This window comes from Bombus flavifrons, chromosome 12 (assembly GCF_040668555.2).
Source record: "Bombus flavifrons isolate JBK064 chromosome 12, iyBomFlav1_principal, whole genome shotgun sequence".
NCBI classification, from domain to species: Eukaryota; Metazoa; Arthropoda; class Insecta; order Hymenoptera; family Apidae; genus Bombus; species Bombus flavifrons.
Window position 1 is genome coordinate 5676044 of NC_138453.1, and position 18660 is coordinate 5694703.

The following is an 18660-nucleotide window of genomic DNA, read 5'->3' on the forward strand; positions in this document are numbered from 1 at the left end:
AGTCTTGTACAGATAATATCTGCTTAAATAAATATCACGTAGTTTGTTCAATTTATTTCTTTCGTTCAAAGTGCCGAAAGTAGATAATCAGCGCTAATATATATCTGCATATGCCCGCGAGACCTAGGTATCATCTGGATCATTTTGAATTTGTCAATGAATGGGATTTTGCTATCTATTCGACGAATCCGCATCTACTGGACATCCCATAAGTACCAATTTAAACGTGGAACCTAAAGTCGTAAGCGCATAGATCATGTTTCATTTAGATATGTAGCCTCGCGATTTTCATTCGTGACGAATTGCAGGGCTGATAGGGATGTTTGCGTCAGTAGGATCGAGCCTGGTGTTGATTTTAGGGCTATCAGACTTCGTCTAAAGTCAGACGCGTGCGATTGGACCAAATGCTATAAGTGGAACATGGGAACAGTCCGGATTTCTGGTCCACGATCACGTCGCGCACGTCGGGCTCGTCAACGAATAGATAACGAAGGAGAATGAGCTAGTTGAGGCGGTTTGATACATCGGCGACATCGCCGCAACATTCATCTGCATAATTCATTCTTATCAGTACGATTCCCTCAAGCAGGGATTCTCAACCATCGGCCAACAATTCCTATTGAAAAATTAACCAAACTTTCATATTGACTTACTACGCTCGAAAGATTATCGCGCGGGGAAGTTAAACAGGAAATTTCATTGAATTTTATTTGCTGGCAAAACTAAGGATTCGATCTGTTGAACCTAAAATCGATATCTATGTGTAACAGGAAACAGTGTTCGCTTATCCTGTTCGATTCTAGAGTAATAAGCGTGGACCGGAATAAGAGACGAACGTTCCAGTTTAGCGAGGCCTCTTTCGGTAGAATGCCGGCGTTGTTAACATCGTTAAACTCGGCTGAGTCTTGGTGGACAGGCAAGCTGGTCAAAGCGACGCCTTTGACGCGATGGCACGATATATTAAGAGTGGTTCACAGGTCGCGGGATTCGCGTTCTCCGCACGTAAGAATAAGACGCCCACCGTATTTACCCGCTCTGAATTCCTGAGTCGCGGTTCGCCCCCTCGCGAATTGTTGCGCAGCGCAAACCCAAACTCTTAACTCTTAAGCTCGCATGACTCGCCCGCCCGCCAATCTACAGGGTGTCCTTTAATCTCTATCTTGCCAAAATTCAAAGATCCTCGACGTATTATAGCTTAAGGAGAAACTAGGAAATTGTTTTATAAAAATATATACATTTCTGACAAAAGTGTCAAATAATAGGTGTTTTTAAAATGATCCAATGATTCTTCTAAGTACGTCTCTGTAACGTAGAAAATTAATAAAATGACATTTTATAGCTGCGTGTTTGTATCTTTTATTTGGTCGGATGTTCATTATGATCGCTGAAAATTGATGTCCAGTTGTGACAAGATTTTTATTTTCCTTTCTACTTTAGGATGAATGGCGTCGTTCCGGCAGGCCGAAGATAAATCGAGATACTTCAAGAACACCCCGTACCTACACAGATGTTTAAGAGCTAAGCAACTACTCAGAGCGAGTGAGTTGATGCGAGCCGCGTATCACGAGAAGGAAGTTCAATTTAACCCAATAAAGGACAATCAGAGGCCGACGGCGACCAGAGACGAATACCTACTACTCCTCTGATGGCTAAACGGATCGACCGAGGGACTTCGCCTTCAGGTCTTTTCGGCTCGGAAGATGGAAAACTCGTCGACGTGTTCAGACATTGTACCTACCAACGTCTTATCGCAGACATCCTTTTTGTTAGGTTCGTGCATATGAAATATCTCTTTTCCGATGTGGTACTGTTATCAGTGTTTTATTTTATCGTTAATTATCGAATATAATAAAGAAGCAGCCATTTGCCATAAATCATATTATTTAATCCTGAGTGGTGGGTACTATGCCATAAAAAAAATTGATACGTCATTATTGGTTGTCAGGAGTAACTAGAGTATTCGTATAATTTCCTTACATGAGTTTCATTTTGGAAAAGATACCCTGAAAGCGCTTGAAACAAGTGGAGAAAGTTAAAGATACTCTGTGTCCCAATGAAACAATTTTTTAATTGATAATAAATTATTCTATAGAAGAAATCGTAACAGATCTATTTCAAGAATCGTCGAATTTAAAAATCGACGTAATTTTTATAAATCTGAAATAATGTACGTCGTATAAGCATTTGATTAAATCTACAAAAAAGGACATATCCACTAACTTAATGTTATTCAATTAATTTATTGATTCGAACAATAGCATAATATATTTCTTCAAATAACGTTACACGACTGATCAACAGTTTGTTTACCGTTTAATACCACAGATCCATCTGTTGTCGATATCCAGGCTACGTTTTCCTTTTATACAACTAGAATAGTTCGCCAGAGGAGTTTTCGATTGGCAAATGGGTATTACAGGCTTAGGGAGTTGGCGAAAATGGAAAAGGCCAATTCAGTTCATTCTTCGGGTTCGCCACTCCGCGAACGACAAGGAGCATCTAGTTCACGATCCAATGGACCGTGAAGTCTGTGACATGGACCAAGTGGAATTTTCGGTCAGTGTGTTTCTTACAAAAGGCCACAAAAAGCCCGCAAAAAGGCTGCAACGATCCGCTGTGAGAAAGGAAAGGGAACAGAATGGCTCAACGACGGGATTTGAAGCGTTCAATGATGCTGATTCGTGATCGCTGATCAGGAACATCGATTTTGACAGGGTAGGAAAGTGGTAAAGAAAGCGACAGATGATTTACAATGTCGTACAGTTCCTTACAGTTTTATTAATATTAATAATAATTGAAGGTAAGCTGCAGTTTCTTTATTTGCAGAATTTATTATATTTTGAGTTACAAATAGTACATAGGCTTCTTAACACATTCACTGCTACTAGTACGTGTGGTGTACCGATTAAATACAGGCAAATTATCTCTCAAAATAAAGAAATTTCTGATAGAGCGAAGAATGTAACTGTAGGGACAGGTGATTGTGTTTCAGTAACAGGAAGTGTGTCAGAGGGGTAACATTTATTATATATTTTTTACTTATACCATTAGAAACAGAAGAGACTCTTATTTATATACATAGAAGCTTGCATATTCTTTCTTCTAAAGGGACTTAAGCTTCTAATTATATTTTATATTACATTTGTAGTTTAATATTTCACAATTCTTTGTTATTATTCAAATTTCATTCTTATTTTCAACCCTTAATTATACATCTCCGTATCTTTACGCGTAACCTTTTAGATTATCTAACATTTTATTTACTAAATCGTATGTCATAAGAGTTAATCCAATATATCTATTAGATAGTTTCAGGTTTCTTGCAACTGTTCGAACTTCTTCGTCTCTAGTTAACGCTTTCACAATCCTCGAACTGGCATGGTCTAGTCTATAAAATCTCGCGACAATATTGCCTAACCCTCTGAAACATGGGTTGACACTCGCAGCGAGACGCAAATTAATTATCATGCATTGATAACAACGTGTTACAAGAGCAGACAATCGGGGACCAACGGTGTCTCCAAAATCTCACGGGGTTCATTCACGGCGTCGTGGAAAGAGCGAGGGCTATCTATGAAATTAGCGGGGGTTCGGCTTTAACCCTCCCCATGGATGGATAAGGGGGGTTGAGCATTAGCGATTATACGCACCGCGGAGTCCATACATCGGGTGTCTCCGTGTGGAACTAAACAGACAAAATGGCCACACTACGGCTCACCCTCGATTCCGTTTTCCTTTTACGAGCCACAGTGGCCGTCTCTTTTCATCCTTTCTCTCTTCCTACGAGTTTCTCCTTTTTACCTACAAGGCATTACCACGACAAGGAAGAGGCGAGTCACGAGATTTTCGAAAGTGCTCTCTCGCCTCTTTTCCTATCTCTGTATGCAGTCGCGTCTGTGGAAAGCGTACTGCACGCTCCATCAACGTGTGGTATTTCTCCTCTGTTGCATTTTACATCTCGATATCGTCGTAAGATCTATCGAAAGGCGCATTATTTGCATTTTACTGATGTGAATGGAATAGTAGCGGGAGATGGATGATTAAATTACCCGGAGAGGGGTTGCTTTTTTTCCTGAGATTATCTCGACCGATTATCTACTGCAATAATGTTCAATAATGTGATATTACTCGGGCAAAGTCGAGAGCTGTGTGTAATGTTTTTATCAGTTTTATACGATTCAAAGATTGCCAAGTGTCGAAGGAAATCCGGTAATGAAATTAGAAAAGAAAAACTTCTTACGTTGGTTTCCTAATCTGGTTGTTGAAACGATTTACAAAGTTTACAGTCGCGTACAAGACTCGTGAAATAGCATACTGTCTTTTCTAGTGGATTTCCTAGTTGACTGCTTTCCAAATATTAAAGATTATAACGTAAAACGTATTCGATAAGAACATTAGAAAACGGAACTTTACCTCAATTTTATTGATTCATTTGATTGATCACAAAATAGATGTTAGTAATCTCTTCCCTATCTTTCTTTTATTCTTACATTTATTTTTACAAAATCAGCTTTTGAGCGAAAGGCGTGCCCATAAACACGAAGCAGATGCATGAAAATGTTCTAAAACGTGTACACATTTACAGTCCATAAAATATTAGGTACGTAAATTAATTTCTACATATGAAACGAAACAGATTTAATCCATGGAAACAAGAAACATCAATTCTTACGAAGTTACACACAAATGATAAATATTTGAAATTAAAACACAAATGTTTAAACGCGAGCTCTTTTGTTGGTAGCTCTCTTCCATCGCGTCTTCGCTTCGTTGCTCTCGCAAAATCACGTTTCAAAGGAGCGACGGGTCCATCAAAATGGGGACATATGTTGGTCGACGGTCCAGAAGAATGTCCCGAATGGGCCCTTGTCACGGCGTGTTGCGGTATGCATCGACAAACGAAAGCAGCTTCCCGCGGCAGCTAAGATCGGTGTCATCCCCTTAAGTGGGGACAATAGGGCCAAATCCGATTTTCGAAATGATCGCGTTAAACGTGCCCAGGGATTTACGGAGGGCGGATGCCCTTCTCAATAGCCGATGTTTACCGGTCCCAATGGAAAGGGATTACTCCGTGCATATCCACTGCACGGGGAAGAGTGTGTTCCGACGAACTCCCGCGGCGCCAAAGAGGGGATGCTCGAAAGTCCGCGCTGCAGGGTGCATGAGGCGTGATCTTGTGCAGTTCTTGGGATACCTTCTCCATCGAGCTGCAATTTTAACATACATAATAAAATTAGAGCAACCACTGATTATCTCACATGAATTTTTCTTCTAAAATAATCCTGTCGTGGCGGAGGTTTTAAGAATTCTGTCATCGTTGCGGTATATATTGAACGGTATATATAGCGATTTTTATTTATACTCTGGGCTCAATTTTTGAATTAAACTTACAGAAATAGGGTGCAGAATGTTTACTTTTGTTAATGTAGATAGAATTTATAATTGTCAAATAAAATACAAATATGTATTCGTTATGGGCTGACTGTCATACCACTCATTTCGATTGGAACGTAAGAAACGAACAGTTATATGAATTAATACAATAGCTAAATAAACAGCGATCAGTTGAGTAAACTAATTCAATTCCTTCATTGGATGCGTAGTGTGCAATATTCATCGCAAATGTCGAAGTATATATTGCATTACATCTATATCTGTGTAATGAATTATATGAAAGTTATTTTTGGGTTATTTTTGGAAATGTTTATGAAAAGAATTTTACATCTATCTGTCAAATTAACCACGATCTTCACGATCTTAAAAAGTTATTTGATATTTAATATACAGATACTTGACGATATTTTGAGATCTTTCTTCCAGTAATGGAAGAAGTTCACTCATTCCGTAATATTAGAATCTTCAAATAACAATACAAAACAAGATTATAATTGCAACATGTATTACTTTTGTAAACCAATATAAATATAAGAACTATGCTATAGTTACTTAAATTAAAAATTCCGCTTCGTTTTATATCGTAGTTGAAGGATAGGTCAAAATCGAGCGAATTCCCGATTAGCATCCCGAGCAGTTCTTTGAAACAACAAGAAATACTACTTAGGTGAGAAAGAATAGAAGTTCTCTAAATTCGTATAGAATCCCGTGATATTTTACACTGTCGATAATGTTGGACGATTAACCGATTCCCTAACCACCCTTTCGTCGTTCGAGTTCGAGAGAATATCGACCCAGCTCGTACTGGATGTCAGGAAGTTCATTCAGAAATTAAGACAACCAGCGTACGGCCTTTGCCGCGGCGACTTTAATTGCGGCTAATTGTTACGAAGGTCGGAAGCGGCCTGTAAAGACGCAAACCCACGCAATTGATGGTCACACCACGCGATAATACTGGGTGATCGAATAGTAACGAGTTACCGTGAGTCGCGTCTTGATTACTAGGTACGTAGAACGAGTTCGTATTTAAAAGTGATCTGACTGTATCGTCGATTCGTAAGTGTTATTTTCATCCTTGAACGTGGTCCCGTACCATAATTCTCTATCGGACAACGAAACGTGTAAAAGAAGGAATATCGTTCGTAAACACGTCGAAAATATCAATCAACGATAATTTACGTCTCTGGTAAAGCACGCCGAGTCTTTGTAATTACTTCATCGGGTTCTGGAATTCTAATCCATCATTGTCAGCCAGTTTGTCCTCTTAGTCCATGCTCGATACACTAAGGAAATCGATTATAATAAAAGAGCCCACGGGTAAACGCATCAACACACAGATTCATATGTATATGTATAGTTAATGTTCGGAGTAACAACGCGCAGTCTATGGAAAAGAGAAAAAAAGGATGGTAGTTGCGTAAGAGATGAAATCACAGGAGACGGTTTTCCCGAGAACGAGCGGATTTTTCTCAAGAATCTAACAAGGACACGGTTACTTAACGCCTCATCGATCGACTTTTCCATGCTAGTTCTACACGTGGTCGAATAAGACGGACGAGTGCAGGAAATTTCGTGACCATTTTTCATTTGGTCAGACAGGGGAGAGGGTAGGGACAGGCAAAGAAACGAATGGCAGGCACGAGTATGAGAAGGAATGCGAAGGGAAAAATTCTAGCGTGCATTCTGCTGCACACATCGTACGTATTCGTTCGTCTTCTTTTACTCTCACCTCTATCCCACGTTACCGAAGGAACTCGCGAGGTCTTTCAAGGTTGCTGCTTGGCTTTTCGTGCCAGCCACGCAGACGCAATTTGCCTTTCGGCCATTGTCATTTCTGCACGATACGCTCGTACATGGCATCTCGTGCGTCTGTATCACCGCGTTTCCTTCTTTTCTTCAGCTCGGCCAGTGGATTCTGACTTTTAGGAATGTTGTTCGACTGTTGTCGATATTCTTGTACGTCCGCCAGCGACGTAAATTTAACCCTACCGCGCTCGACTTTCATTTCAGTATTTTAATAAGTTAAATCTCCTGTTTCGCAAAACTAGTCTGAATTTCGGTGCATCGTATCTTATTTACAAATAGAGCAGAACAAATTTTCTATTGTCATCGTATTCGTGTTAGAAGAGAAACTTAGCTCGGAGCTTGGAATAATTCATCTTTCACACATCATACGTTATTTGGGTTTGCTCAGGGATCAAATAAATAACATTTATACTCATAAGCAAATAACCGTATTAAGTTCAATGAAAACACTGTCACGAGAGAAGTACAATAATACAAATTCTCTCTTCCTTTAGCGCCGTTCTGTCAGTGTTAGTAAAGAATGTCAATTCGTGGTATGTTAAGTAACACTGTTACTTCTGTCAAGGAGATAGAAAATCATTTTCCTCATTTCCACAGTTAATTTCATTCAGAGAATACATACGATTCCGTTTAATGGATTATTTTCTTTGAACTTCCAATTCCATTATGTTTCCTCTGCCACAAACTCGAACTTCATTTTACACTTGTAATTCTGATGAAATCATAAAGGATAACACAAAAGCATTCATTGAGAAAATGATGGAAGAAGGAAATCTAGAAAACCGAAAGTGTTCCATTCGATACCCATTGATATAGTAGTTTATTCGAATACTCTTTCTAGAGTCTTTCTATCGAAAATGCTTTGCAATAACGCCAATCAACGGTCGCCCTAACGACGAGCATTTAGTTGCACGGTCACGAAGGTGATTCCGTGGAATCTCGGCTAACTGATAACCAACCTGGCAAGAGCAAAATGCGTGGCGCGATGTCAAGCAACGAGGAAGGGAAGTAGAGAAGAAGATTCGCCGTGTTATTAAACTGGTCGATCATCTAATTACGCTCGACTTGCGGTCGTCCTCGTTAGATCGCGATACGAAATAACGGAAAGCAAACTGACGAGACAATCACCCTCTTGAACTTCTCGACTGTGTACGTCTTGCAACAAGAAAACCATAGAGAAAGCAAAGATGCAATCGCTGGAAATGAAGAGAGGGATATAAAGTAGTCGAAGAGGAATAGTTGAAACCGGACGAGTTTCACGATTCTCGTTCGCATTTAGAGCGAGCAAAGGCAAGAATTGTAACATAACAGGCTGGGGCAAATTTTATTTGAAACCAGAACAAAAAGACAGCTGTTTGATATTAATGAATCGTTCCAAAATCGTCTAAAATAGAATCGATGAAAGTAAAACGTCTACAAATAATTTTCTATTTTAGTCAACTTTTTTTCCAATTTAATATTAATTTGAATATTAAATAACGTATTGTGTATACATTTACGCCATAACCAATATAACTGCTATAGTATTTTTTGTTAAAACTATTTTGATTCCGATCATCTTTGAGTAATATTTATCTAAATTTGTATACATCTAGGACAGTTGATAATATTGAAACAATAGAATCAAAAACTATTTGAATTATTGCTTCAAGAAACACATTACATTTCGAAAGAAAATTCCAAACAAAGTTATTTCGTTCTATAACTAAGTAATGGAAAATTTAATCGTTCATTTTTCAAACATTTTACTCGAATAACGTCCAAGTCTGGAATATTTATAATGAGAATGACCAATAAGATAACGTGGATGGATGGTGCAGCAGGCGCGACTCCAGCTTGCGCAGGTATAAACTGATGGGATTCTGGGATTCATTAGCGTAATTAACGGGTCCTCATTAAGCGTATTATGGTATGAACGGATCGTCGTTACTAGCAGAGTCATCGAGTTTGCTTTCTGCAAACGGAACCACGCATCAATTACATTCGAGTCGCGTGCGCTACTCTCGTTTTCGCTGTGTGCTGTTTTACGTTTGTCCTTCCCCATTAGCTTGGATCCTGTGAAAAGAAGCTTGCGCGCTGTTTTGTAGCAATTAACCCTTTCGAGATATGCCGAATTTAATGCCTCCGCGTGTTCCTACCACTTTAATGAATTTCCGACAACTGAATATTAAACATTGTCCCGTCTTCGGTCGCGTTCCTCGTATTTCGAGAAACACGCTGCCACGTTCCCGGTATTTATTGGGATAATGAAATAAGAGGAATCATCCGTGGGATCGTTTTTTATTTTGATAAGGTAATAACCGCGAGCTTCGTTCCCTTGTTTGGTCGAGCATGTCGAAATGAGCTCGACAAAACACGCGTAATGGCGCTCGTGTGTGACGGGAATTTTAATTACGAGCGTGACCAGTATTTGATACACTTTCAGTATATGTATACAAGTATCTTTGTACGCTAGATACTAATTGCAGAAAAAGAAATTGGCTACATTCTTCTATTTTTAATTATATCGAATGTAATTCTTTTTTCTTTAATTTTTTAAAATTAATGCTTCATTCGATATTACGCATTAATTTTGTTTACTTCGATAGATTTTTAATGCCATAATTTTCCGGCGTAATGAAATTCTAAACTCATCTATTTCTTTAAGTTATTAGATTCCATAGAATTACATAATGATTCCAAACATCCGATAAATAACGCATGTTGCAAAAGTTTTCAACCACTTACACTTTTCGCTCCATATTGCAAAAAGATAGAGAAACAAACTTTAATCAACATTAGACATAAGGGCACGACAAATAAAAAAGCAACAGTATAACTATCCCTATAAACTATAGAAGATTTTACAATAAATACGCAATCTGAAAAACATCCCCAAATAGGAGCCACGAAGGAGGATGAATTTCGTCAAATTCTTTTGTCATAGCACATTAATAAGCTCGAAGCCGCGCTAATCTTCTTGCCCTCCAAATTCGAAAATAACAGCTTGTGAAATAAAACGCGCGATGCGTGTGCCGTAACACAAAGGTCGAAGGGCGCGGCGTAGAAGAGGGTTGACGCGTGCCACCCGAACCCTGAAATCGGAGTCGATGATAGGTTAAAACGGTGATCCGCCGCCGTATACTTCCGACAGTTTTGTTATCATGGTGGTACAAGGGAGATGCTCGTACGGCCTGTGGACATACGAACGTTAATGCCCGATTCACCGATAGTATCGGTGTTTATACAACACGTTTTACGTCCAGGCAGCCTGACGGCGTTATCTTGCATAGTCTTATAGGCTTGACCGGGTGTATCGAATGTAAACCATTTGTACGAAGTTTCAAAGGATGTCGCGAGATAGGGGTACGAGGCAACACGTGTAACGTATACTTGTTATAAAACTCTTGGATACCAGATGTTGGTGACGGTATGTTGCAGACGTGTTTTTATTGATTCTGGTAATGAATCTTATTTGTAAAGATATCGACACCTTTTGCACAGGTATTTCGAAGGGAAGATGGTGGTATTCGATCCTGTTAGCTTTCTGTATTTTTAAAACTAGTAATCTATAATATATTTTCTAGAATAAATATAGTAGGCACGACTGATTATAATTGTGTCTCAGTATAAACTGAACGTTTGTTTTAATGAAAATACATTGTTTACATTCGAAATCCGATATCCATCAGTTTGATGTGTACGATAGCCAGGTGTTTCCATTGAAATCAGATAAGTTGGAAAATAAAAGACGATAGAATTATTTTAACACTAGAACTACCGACGGCCATAAGATACCTGTATACGTATAAAACTTGTGTGGCTCGTAGAAATCAAAATGAAGGATACTCGAAGAATTGTTCAACGCAACGAAGGCCTTTGTTCTTAAATTTTAATAAAAATTATTCGAATCTCCAAAATACACCGTGATAGATCTATAAAATTTCTATTAAAAGATACGAATGAATCATTTGGACTAAGAGTCGAGTTAAAGAAAAACGTTTATAGACGTTGGAGGAAAGAAGTTGAAAACATTTCTGATAGGCGTGGCGCGAGAGAGGGTGTCGCCAGGAATATTTTAGAAATTAATGTCAATGCGAACGACGATATCCAATTACACCGGAAGCACCCGGTACAAGAGGCCGACTTACAGTCGGGGGTTGCAGGCGAAACCGAAAGAAAGAGAAAGGACAGAAAGAGAAAGGAGGGAGGAATGTCAGGGTGAAAAAAACTTACTGTGGGGGGTGGAGGAGGGGGGAGTGAGCACCAAGTCCTCCCACATTGTAAAGTACCCCTGCACTCTAACACCGGTCGGCTTTTTCATCGCGCACGCTTTTTTTTCTCTTTTTTAACCCTCCTCTCGATCGCGATTGTGTCCGAGACACCGGGGGCGTGAACTCGCCGATGCCGGCACTGGCCTCGAGGCGTTTTTCGCATTTACAAGCGCCCCGAAGAACCGTTGGTGCTCGCGAATAGTCCAGCTGGCGACTCGCTCAAGGAGATTTGTGAGTTTGCGTTTCAACAGGCTATGTACGTGCGTTTTACGCGCGGATACGGTTGAATATTTCGTACTTAATGGAAGAACATGAGTTTTGCTCGTAAAGGTAGCTGACAATTTCTGCGAGGATGCGCACATAAAAAGGAAAGCGACATTAAATATTCTGATGGGTTTTTGTATCTTCTATTTCTCATTTTCTATATATATGGTATATAAGAATAAGGAAAGATAAAAAAGATAAGAATAAAAAAGAAGTATAATCATACATGATACTTTAATTACGTTGCTCAGCGCCATTTATTACATACGTTTTTCAGTTCTATTTCTTGAATACATCTTTCACTCTTATTTCTTATCGCTGCTTATAATTCCGCTTATCAAACCTATTTATTACTTCCGTTTATCAAACCTGCGGTTTAATTTATTTTTTTACTGTTGTTTTTCAACACCGGTTTTTTGTTTCTGTTATCTCAACTTTATACAGCTGTTTGTTTTTAATTGCATTTAATTACTGTTTTATAATCCTCTATTAATACCTATAACATTTTATAAGGAATGACGAAGCTTTTTTACAGATTAAAGTTCAAAATTAAACACGTGATATCTTTACTTGCGAGGTCCTGCTTTATTTTGCACATTCTATCCGTTAGAACATATTGATTGAGATAATAGCTTCAATGAAATATTATTTTGGACTAGGTGATTCTCCGCATGAAATAATAGACCTCGCCGATGATTTCTTCGATTGTGCGACAGCAATTGCTCGCTAAATAATAACAAAGGAGACAGAATTACACATAATTGTCTTATCCGATGTTTCCTTCCTTTGATTTGATTCACAAAAAAAAAGTGCGGCGACTTGCCTAACTTTCTCGATCAATTATTCAATGCATAATCGTGCGTTCGCTTTCCTTTCCTTTTTCCTTTGAACCCACGTACGATTTTCAATCGTCCAACCTTCGATAGCTCTAGTTGGAGCAAGAGAGACTCTTAGGGTGCTTCTTTGAAGTCTATAGAACAACTCAAACCAATGTGTTCACTTCACTACTTCAAACCTTTCGAATTTGTTCGTGGAATCGGCAATCTACGTCCACCATATGTACTCGTAACGTTCATTGATATAGATATTATTTATCTTCTCGTTTATATCTAGACGCTTCATCAAGGGCGAAGCAACCGATAAATTGTAATATAAAAACAAGTTGTCATAATACCAACATAATTGTCATTTTAGAAAAATTCTAACAATTCTTTTATACACCGTTACGATAAAAAGAGATCTCAAGAAAATATGAATAAGAAATTATACGGATGGCGCAAATGTCCAAGAACAAGGAAATTTCAAGACCACCTCGAGAACGTACAGCACGTTCTCCTCACGGTTGAATAATACATGAAATGTTGCCTTTCTTAACGTCGTTCGCGGTCGTGCGACAAAAGAAGTATCGACAAAAGAGTGGCCCTCGGTATATAGACTCATACGTTCAAGCCTCTTGAAACATGCATGAAAAACAAACAGATGCATCCGTCAATCTGACACTGCTAATTTATATATCGCTCGATTCCCTACGATCCTATAAAAGGGTTAAATTGGAGCAGGAGAGTAAGTAGAACGATGAGAGGAAATGAAGGAAATTTTGGCTCTTAGCTCATCGAGCAGCCGATAATTCTGTCCCTGTTCGTCGACGAGATAAGGATCTAAGATTACCGCGGTCCTGTTAACGTCAGATTAGTGTCACCAGCCCTTTTCTAAAGTGACCCCACTCGACGAGAGTGGGTCAGAGGGTCGGACGCGCGCCCGCTGTCCAATGGCTTTTAAATTCACTCGGCTATACGACTACCGTCCCGCTGGATAAACCTTCCTTCAAATCTGTTTATTTTTGCGTGGCTTTACTCGACAGGTAGCTCCTCCGAGTCTACCTTTTCCCGAAGCCAGCGTGCCTTTAAAAGAGGACTCAGGAAGCCATCCTTTTGGTCTCCTCATCCTAATCCCCTTAACCCTTCTTAACGTCCCGCAATAAAGGAAGACATAGACAGATCGGTTCGGCGCACTTGACTTTTTTTGGAAGAAACCTGTGAACATGTTTCTGCGCTTCCATCTGACTTACATACGAATTTCTAGGGTGGATTTTTCGTTTGCAGAATTTAGCTTTCTAACGAGTCTCGAAGATTTTTTAATTATAGGAATTTGAGATTTTGTTTAATCGTGCCTCTAAATTGCATCCAATCTCAGAAATAGTAGATAGTTAATTTATAATGGATATGAAATAGTAAAATTTGTGGGTATATTATTGTATAGATTCCTTTTTAATTGGACGGTTTAGAGGGATGCCAGAGTCCAAGTATTATAATCTGCAATATATGTTCGTAGATATTGAAAAATCACATGTCGATACTACTATGAAAAAACATTTTTGCGATTTTCTTTTTAGATAAGTACAGATTCCATATGAGTTTTCCACGATCAGAAGACAAACTGCTCAACTTCAGTCTCCGTAAATTTTTCCATTTCATTATCTACGTACGTAATTAGTGTTCAATTTCTCAAAGACCAAATAATTTAATTTCTTATATCCATTTATCTCATTCTACCTTCCATCCATAAAAGAGGGTGGCATAATATACCTAATCGTAAATTTAAAGATAAAAGATATATAGTTCTAACGCCATCATTTTCAACTACTTTTCAATTTATGGAATTGTTGGATGGCTAGTACATTTTTCCCAATATTTATCTAATTTTTCCAAAATGTGTATTTGTACTGTATCTTCGTTCAGCTCTTCGATTGATTTCTTTGGACTATAAGCACATAGATATACCTAGAAGAAGAGCAAGCTCTCATAAATTGTAGAATTGCTACCAACAGTAGATTCAATAAAGAAGCAAAAGAGATTACGATTGAATGTATCGTGTTGTTTTATAATGCGGGAACTATAGACTCTACGAGAATGGAAAAGCAAAAATGCACGCGACGAAGGAGTACAGGAAACAAGGAGGAGACTGAGGCTTGATACACCGGGATTAGCTCTGGCTCCTTAATGAGCGTTAATGGCACGTGATTTCTTAATCACCTTAACGATCACCATGCGCATAACTCGTCGCCGTGAACAGTGGGGATCAATAAAAACCAATTTATCCGATATACTCAGCGCGTTGTACCGATTCATCTGACATTATTTTATTTTTCGCCTTTTACCTTCCGTGACACAGCAACCATTTCTTTTTTCACGAGTAATTATTACTATGTACATTTTTGCAACACGATAACTTTTCTTGTACATCACGATAAGCAATATATTCGTATCTCTGATCTGTTCATACTGAAAATGAGATTCCCGATTTGTAATAATTTTTATGTCAACTCTCTCGCGATTTTGGATAGCTGAGATATTTCATTATCGTAATGTCGTTTGTGCAAGACTATACAAATACATAGATAAAATATTATAAACAAAATATTTCACTTGATTTTAGTAACACGCGAAATGTCTCGTTAGAAAATTTAAAATAAACAATCTATTGCGTTAGTTGGTCCCGTCATAATTATTACCATTATGATTAACGATTTTATTCAAGTCAAATTATGTACACACACGCAGAGGTAATCGAAGAATCATAACATTGAGTTTGACATGACTCCGGCAAGAAACAACGCAAAATCCAAACAAACGACCACTATTTCGTGCGCATTTTCGTGCCGACCGTCTGGATGATAACATCGCGTTGTTGCGCGTCGAAATTTCGGGAATCTTAATCGCGTAGTACATAACTTTATCTTGTTGCATAATTTCGCCTATTCCATTCGTTATTTCGTTTAAATCGCGTGTGTATTGGTAGTGATTCTGTTAATCGCGAATATTAAAGGACTAACTAGAAATCATGATCTATCCAAGATGGATCAAATTGCCTTCAACTATTATTTTCACATCGATTTTGAAGCAATGGCCACAATTACATACGATGACTTCCTACGTTCGTCATGCTGGTAAGAGAGATGTAATATTATTAAATACAATACAGTTTTATTTCTATTTTTAGCAAATTATTTACTATTTCGTGAATATCGACTATCTTTGATATTCTTCCTGTGTTTTATTTACATACATACGTATCTCGAGTGACCAAGATTGTTTGAAAACTGCGTGCACTTTGAGCTCTCGGTCTCACTTTTTTCCAATTTAAAAGAAACTGCTCGTTTTGCGTTGAAGCATTTAATTGCTCCATGCATCCGGCATCCATCTTTTTCTTTTTTCATTTGTCTTGCTTCACGTTATTTAATATGTGCGAAACGTCGTCTACCCGTTTAATTTCGTATTGAATATTCATATGGGCACGGTCACACCGTTTCCAGGTATGTAATAAGCACTACCATTTCCATGTAAATTCGTCTCGGTTATTGTGTCATCTCGAAAGCGAAAACATGATGCAACAAGCGTTCCCGACCGATTGTTAGATTATGTCAAGTTCTCGTTTTGTCGCGTTTATTTGATTTACCAAGGACGCGTGCGTCTTTCTGCCACGTGGCTTCAACCCCTTGCGAGACAAACGATCCGTTGGGCGGAGTTCTGCGTTCATTTCCTTTCGACCTTTGTGCCTCTGCGCTATGCAACTTCGCCAGCTGGATGTCCAGAAGGCGACGCAACAGTTCGACGTTTAAAGCCGTTATGTTATAGTACACTAACGGCAGCGCTATGCTCTCTTTGTAAACGATTTGAGAATGCTTGATATTTGATAATCCCGATCGATTATCGTTTGTTTCAGGCGTCATGAAATAGATCGGATTAAATTTAATCGAAATTATTAAGAAAGAAATGATAGAGTATTGTCGATTATCGAGTATTATCGACGTATTATCGATTTGATATTATCGACTATGTAAAAATGTATGTAATGTAAAAAATACTTGTACACTTTAAAAAAAAGTAGTTAAATTTGTTATTCAGGAAATTGTAGGATCTAAATAAGAAAAGAAATAATATAAGGAATCGCGATTCTTTTTTTATACCTACGATATTAATATACAGATTAATGTCAATTATCTAATAAAAAAAATTGCGAAAGAAATATCACATTAACGTAACGTCGGTCCTTGATGAATCAATGTACGTCAAATTCAAGAAATAGACATTATAATTTCTTCCTTATGAATTATTATTAATGCATTGGAAGTAATATTTATACAAGGTGTTGCAGAATATGTAGCAGTTAATCGTTTAAGAAAGAAGTTTATGCAATATCCTCATTTGTAAATTAATACGTGAGCATAGAGCGTTTAACACGTGGAAGAAAGGATGTATGAGAAATTTGAAGACGAACATCTCATTACAAATTAATGTTATACGTTAACGAAGAAAGACTAACACTCGAATATAAATTCTTTCCTTGTATAAATAAAAATAGAGTGAATTAATTAGCGGTTCTTTTATGAACGAAATCTAACGATCCCACAATAGAATCATCTAATAAAATAGATAATTCTCAACTACATATCCATTAATATATTCTAATGAGATTTCAATAATCAATTACGCGTGTTCCCATAATCTCGAAGGTTCTGTATCATCGCAAAAGCAACACTGTCGCTTTCATTTGGCTCATAAACATCGTTTTCTCGAGCTGCGGCCTTCAAGGCCGAACTCATTGGTTTTCATCCACATAAGAGAATTATGAGATTAACGCGAACGAGGTTCGTCGAGAGAAAGATGGCAGGGGCAGCCAGAAGGTTAGGGTTGCCCGACAATGTCGCGCAAACGAGCGAGCCACCCTATGCGCGAGCCCGCCACGCCCTTCTTGCTGCGTGGAATCGCAAATTGGCACCCCAACCTGACCACCTCTTGCTTCGACCACCTCTAACTTTCCTCCCCTAACTTTTCCTCTTTTTCTGCCCGTCGTTACCCTTCCTGGTTCTCCCTTGTAGACTTTCGGTCATCGAATTCGAACTTTGATCACGATTAATTTCACACATTGGTGCTGTTCGTGTGTCTTCGGTCGAAAATTGTATCTCATACGCGATATTGCAATTTTTTTATAGATCAGCATTAGGTATTTAAATTTCCAAGTTTCTAAATTCTATACAGATCATATTCGATATTTAGATTTGTTAATTTCTTAATTTCATATCACGTTAAATTTCGAAATTTCTTCACCTTATTGTTGAATTTCTGTATCGTGATAAGCAAGTTGAAGTGGCAGAAGTTATTTAAAGTTCATAGGTCAACCACATCCCTTCCGTAATAAAATCCACAGGACAAATATTGAAGCGGGTTTAGATTTCTAAATATCTCAGTTTCGTATCACAAATTTGCTAGAAACATTTCTAAATCTGTATATCGCACTAATAAGGGGGAATTTGTCAAAGTTCATAGTTCAACCGCAACCCTTTTGTAATGGAATCGCCGAGAACAAAGATTGAAACGAAGGACACATTTATCAGTAGCTTGTCACCGAGGTTGTTACGATGTTACATTGTCCCAAAGACAATCTAGCGAAAGAGAATGGTCTAACAGCGATGATCCACGGTTAGATAGAAGCGACGTATGGTGGTGGAAGGAAGGGACGAAGTAATAGAATTAGTTCGACCAGACGAGGAGACCTCCTCACTTAGCTCGCTATAATACGAGGCAAGTTCCGTCACGAAGACCTTAATATCCGCCACTTCCTCCGCCTCCCACTCGTTCGTTTGTTTATTCGATATCGTCCGCCGTCTTAGCAAGTCGTGGCTTGTTCTTCCTGACCCCTGCACGATACTAATTCCTTTTCCTACTCCGTTATATTCTCTATCAACGAGTATTACACGTGTCTATACTTGTATCACGTTTATCGTCGATGTTATTATCTCTTTCCTTTACCTTTACCTTCGATGTTGCTTGATCGACTGAATTACAATCATAAACGATAACAACTATACGAGGCCGAACAGTTTATCTATCTGAGAAGCACATAGAGATAAGTTCAGTCATTTAAGGTGGCTGGAAAAAGTCAG

General features: G+C 38.4%; 2 protein-coding genes and 2 long non-coding RNA genes across 9 annotated transcripts in view; 2 read left to right on the forward strand and 2 right to left on the reverse strand.

Annotated features, from left to right (window-relative positions):
• Positions 1-3054, forward strand: part of LOC138185606 (uncharacterized) — a 40032-nt gene extending 36978 nt beyond the window's left edge. Inside the window, exons 3-4 of one of the 3 annotated variants that reach the window (XR_011174676.1) lie at positions 1438-1770; positions 2326-3054. This is a non-coding gene — a long non-coding RNA (uncharacterized LOC138185606). Of the gene's footprint in view, positions 1-1437 lie in introns of all 3 variants that reach the window. The other 2 variants (XR_011174677.1, XR_011174675.1) reach the window with 2 other exon arrangements.
• Positions 3055-4666: 1612 nt separating this feature from the next.
• Dll (homeotic protein distal-less) overlaps positions 4667-18660 on the reverse strand; it is a 111089-nt gene continuing 97095 nt past the window's right edge. For all 4 annotated transcript variants that reach the window (XM_069124667.1, XM_069124665.1, XM_069124664.1 and 1 more), the window contains exon 5: positions 4667-5207. In XM_069124667.1, coding sequence (XP_068980768.1) covers positions 5042-5207 — 166 coding nt within the window. In that variant the 3' untranslated portion in view covers positions 4667-5041. The remainder of the gene's footprint in view (positions 5208-18660) is intronic.
• Positions 11925-13270, reverse strand: LOC138185560 (uncharacterized). Its single transcript, XR_011174656.1, has 3 exons — positions 12541-13270; positions 12288-12443; positions 11925-12213 (listed from the first exon to the last, which is right to left on the reverse strand). It is a non-coding gene; the product is annotated as an uncharacterized LOC138185560 (long non-coding RNA).
• Positions 15372-18660, forward strand: part of Gad1 (glutamate decarboxylase) — a 171872-nt gene continuing 168583 nt past the window's right edge. The window contains exon 1 of the mRNA XM_069124661.1: positions 15372-15663. Within this exon, the coding sequence (XP_068980762.1) occupies positions 15558-15663 (106 nt within the window). The 5' untranslated portion in view covers positions 15372-15557. The remainder of the gene's footprint in view (positions 15664-18660) is intronic.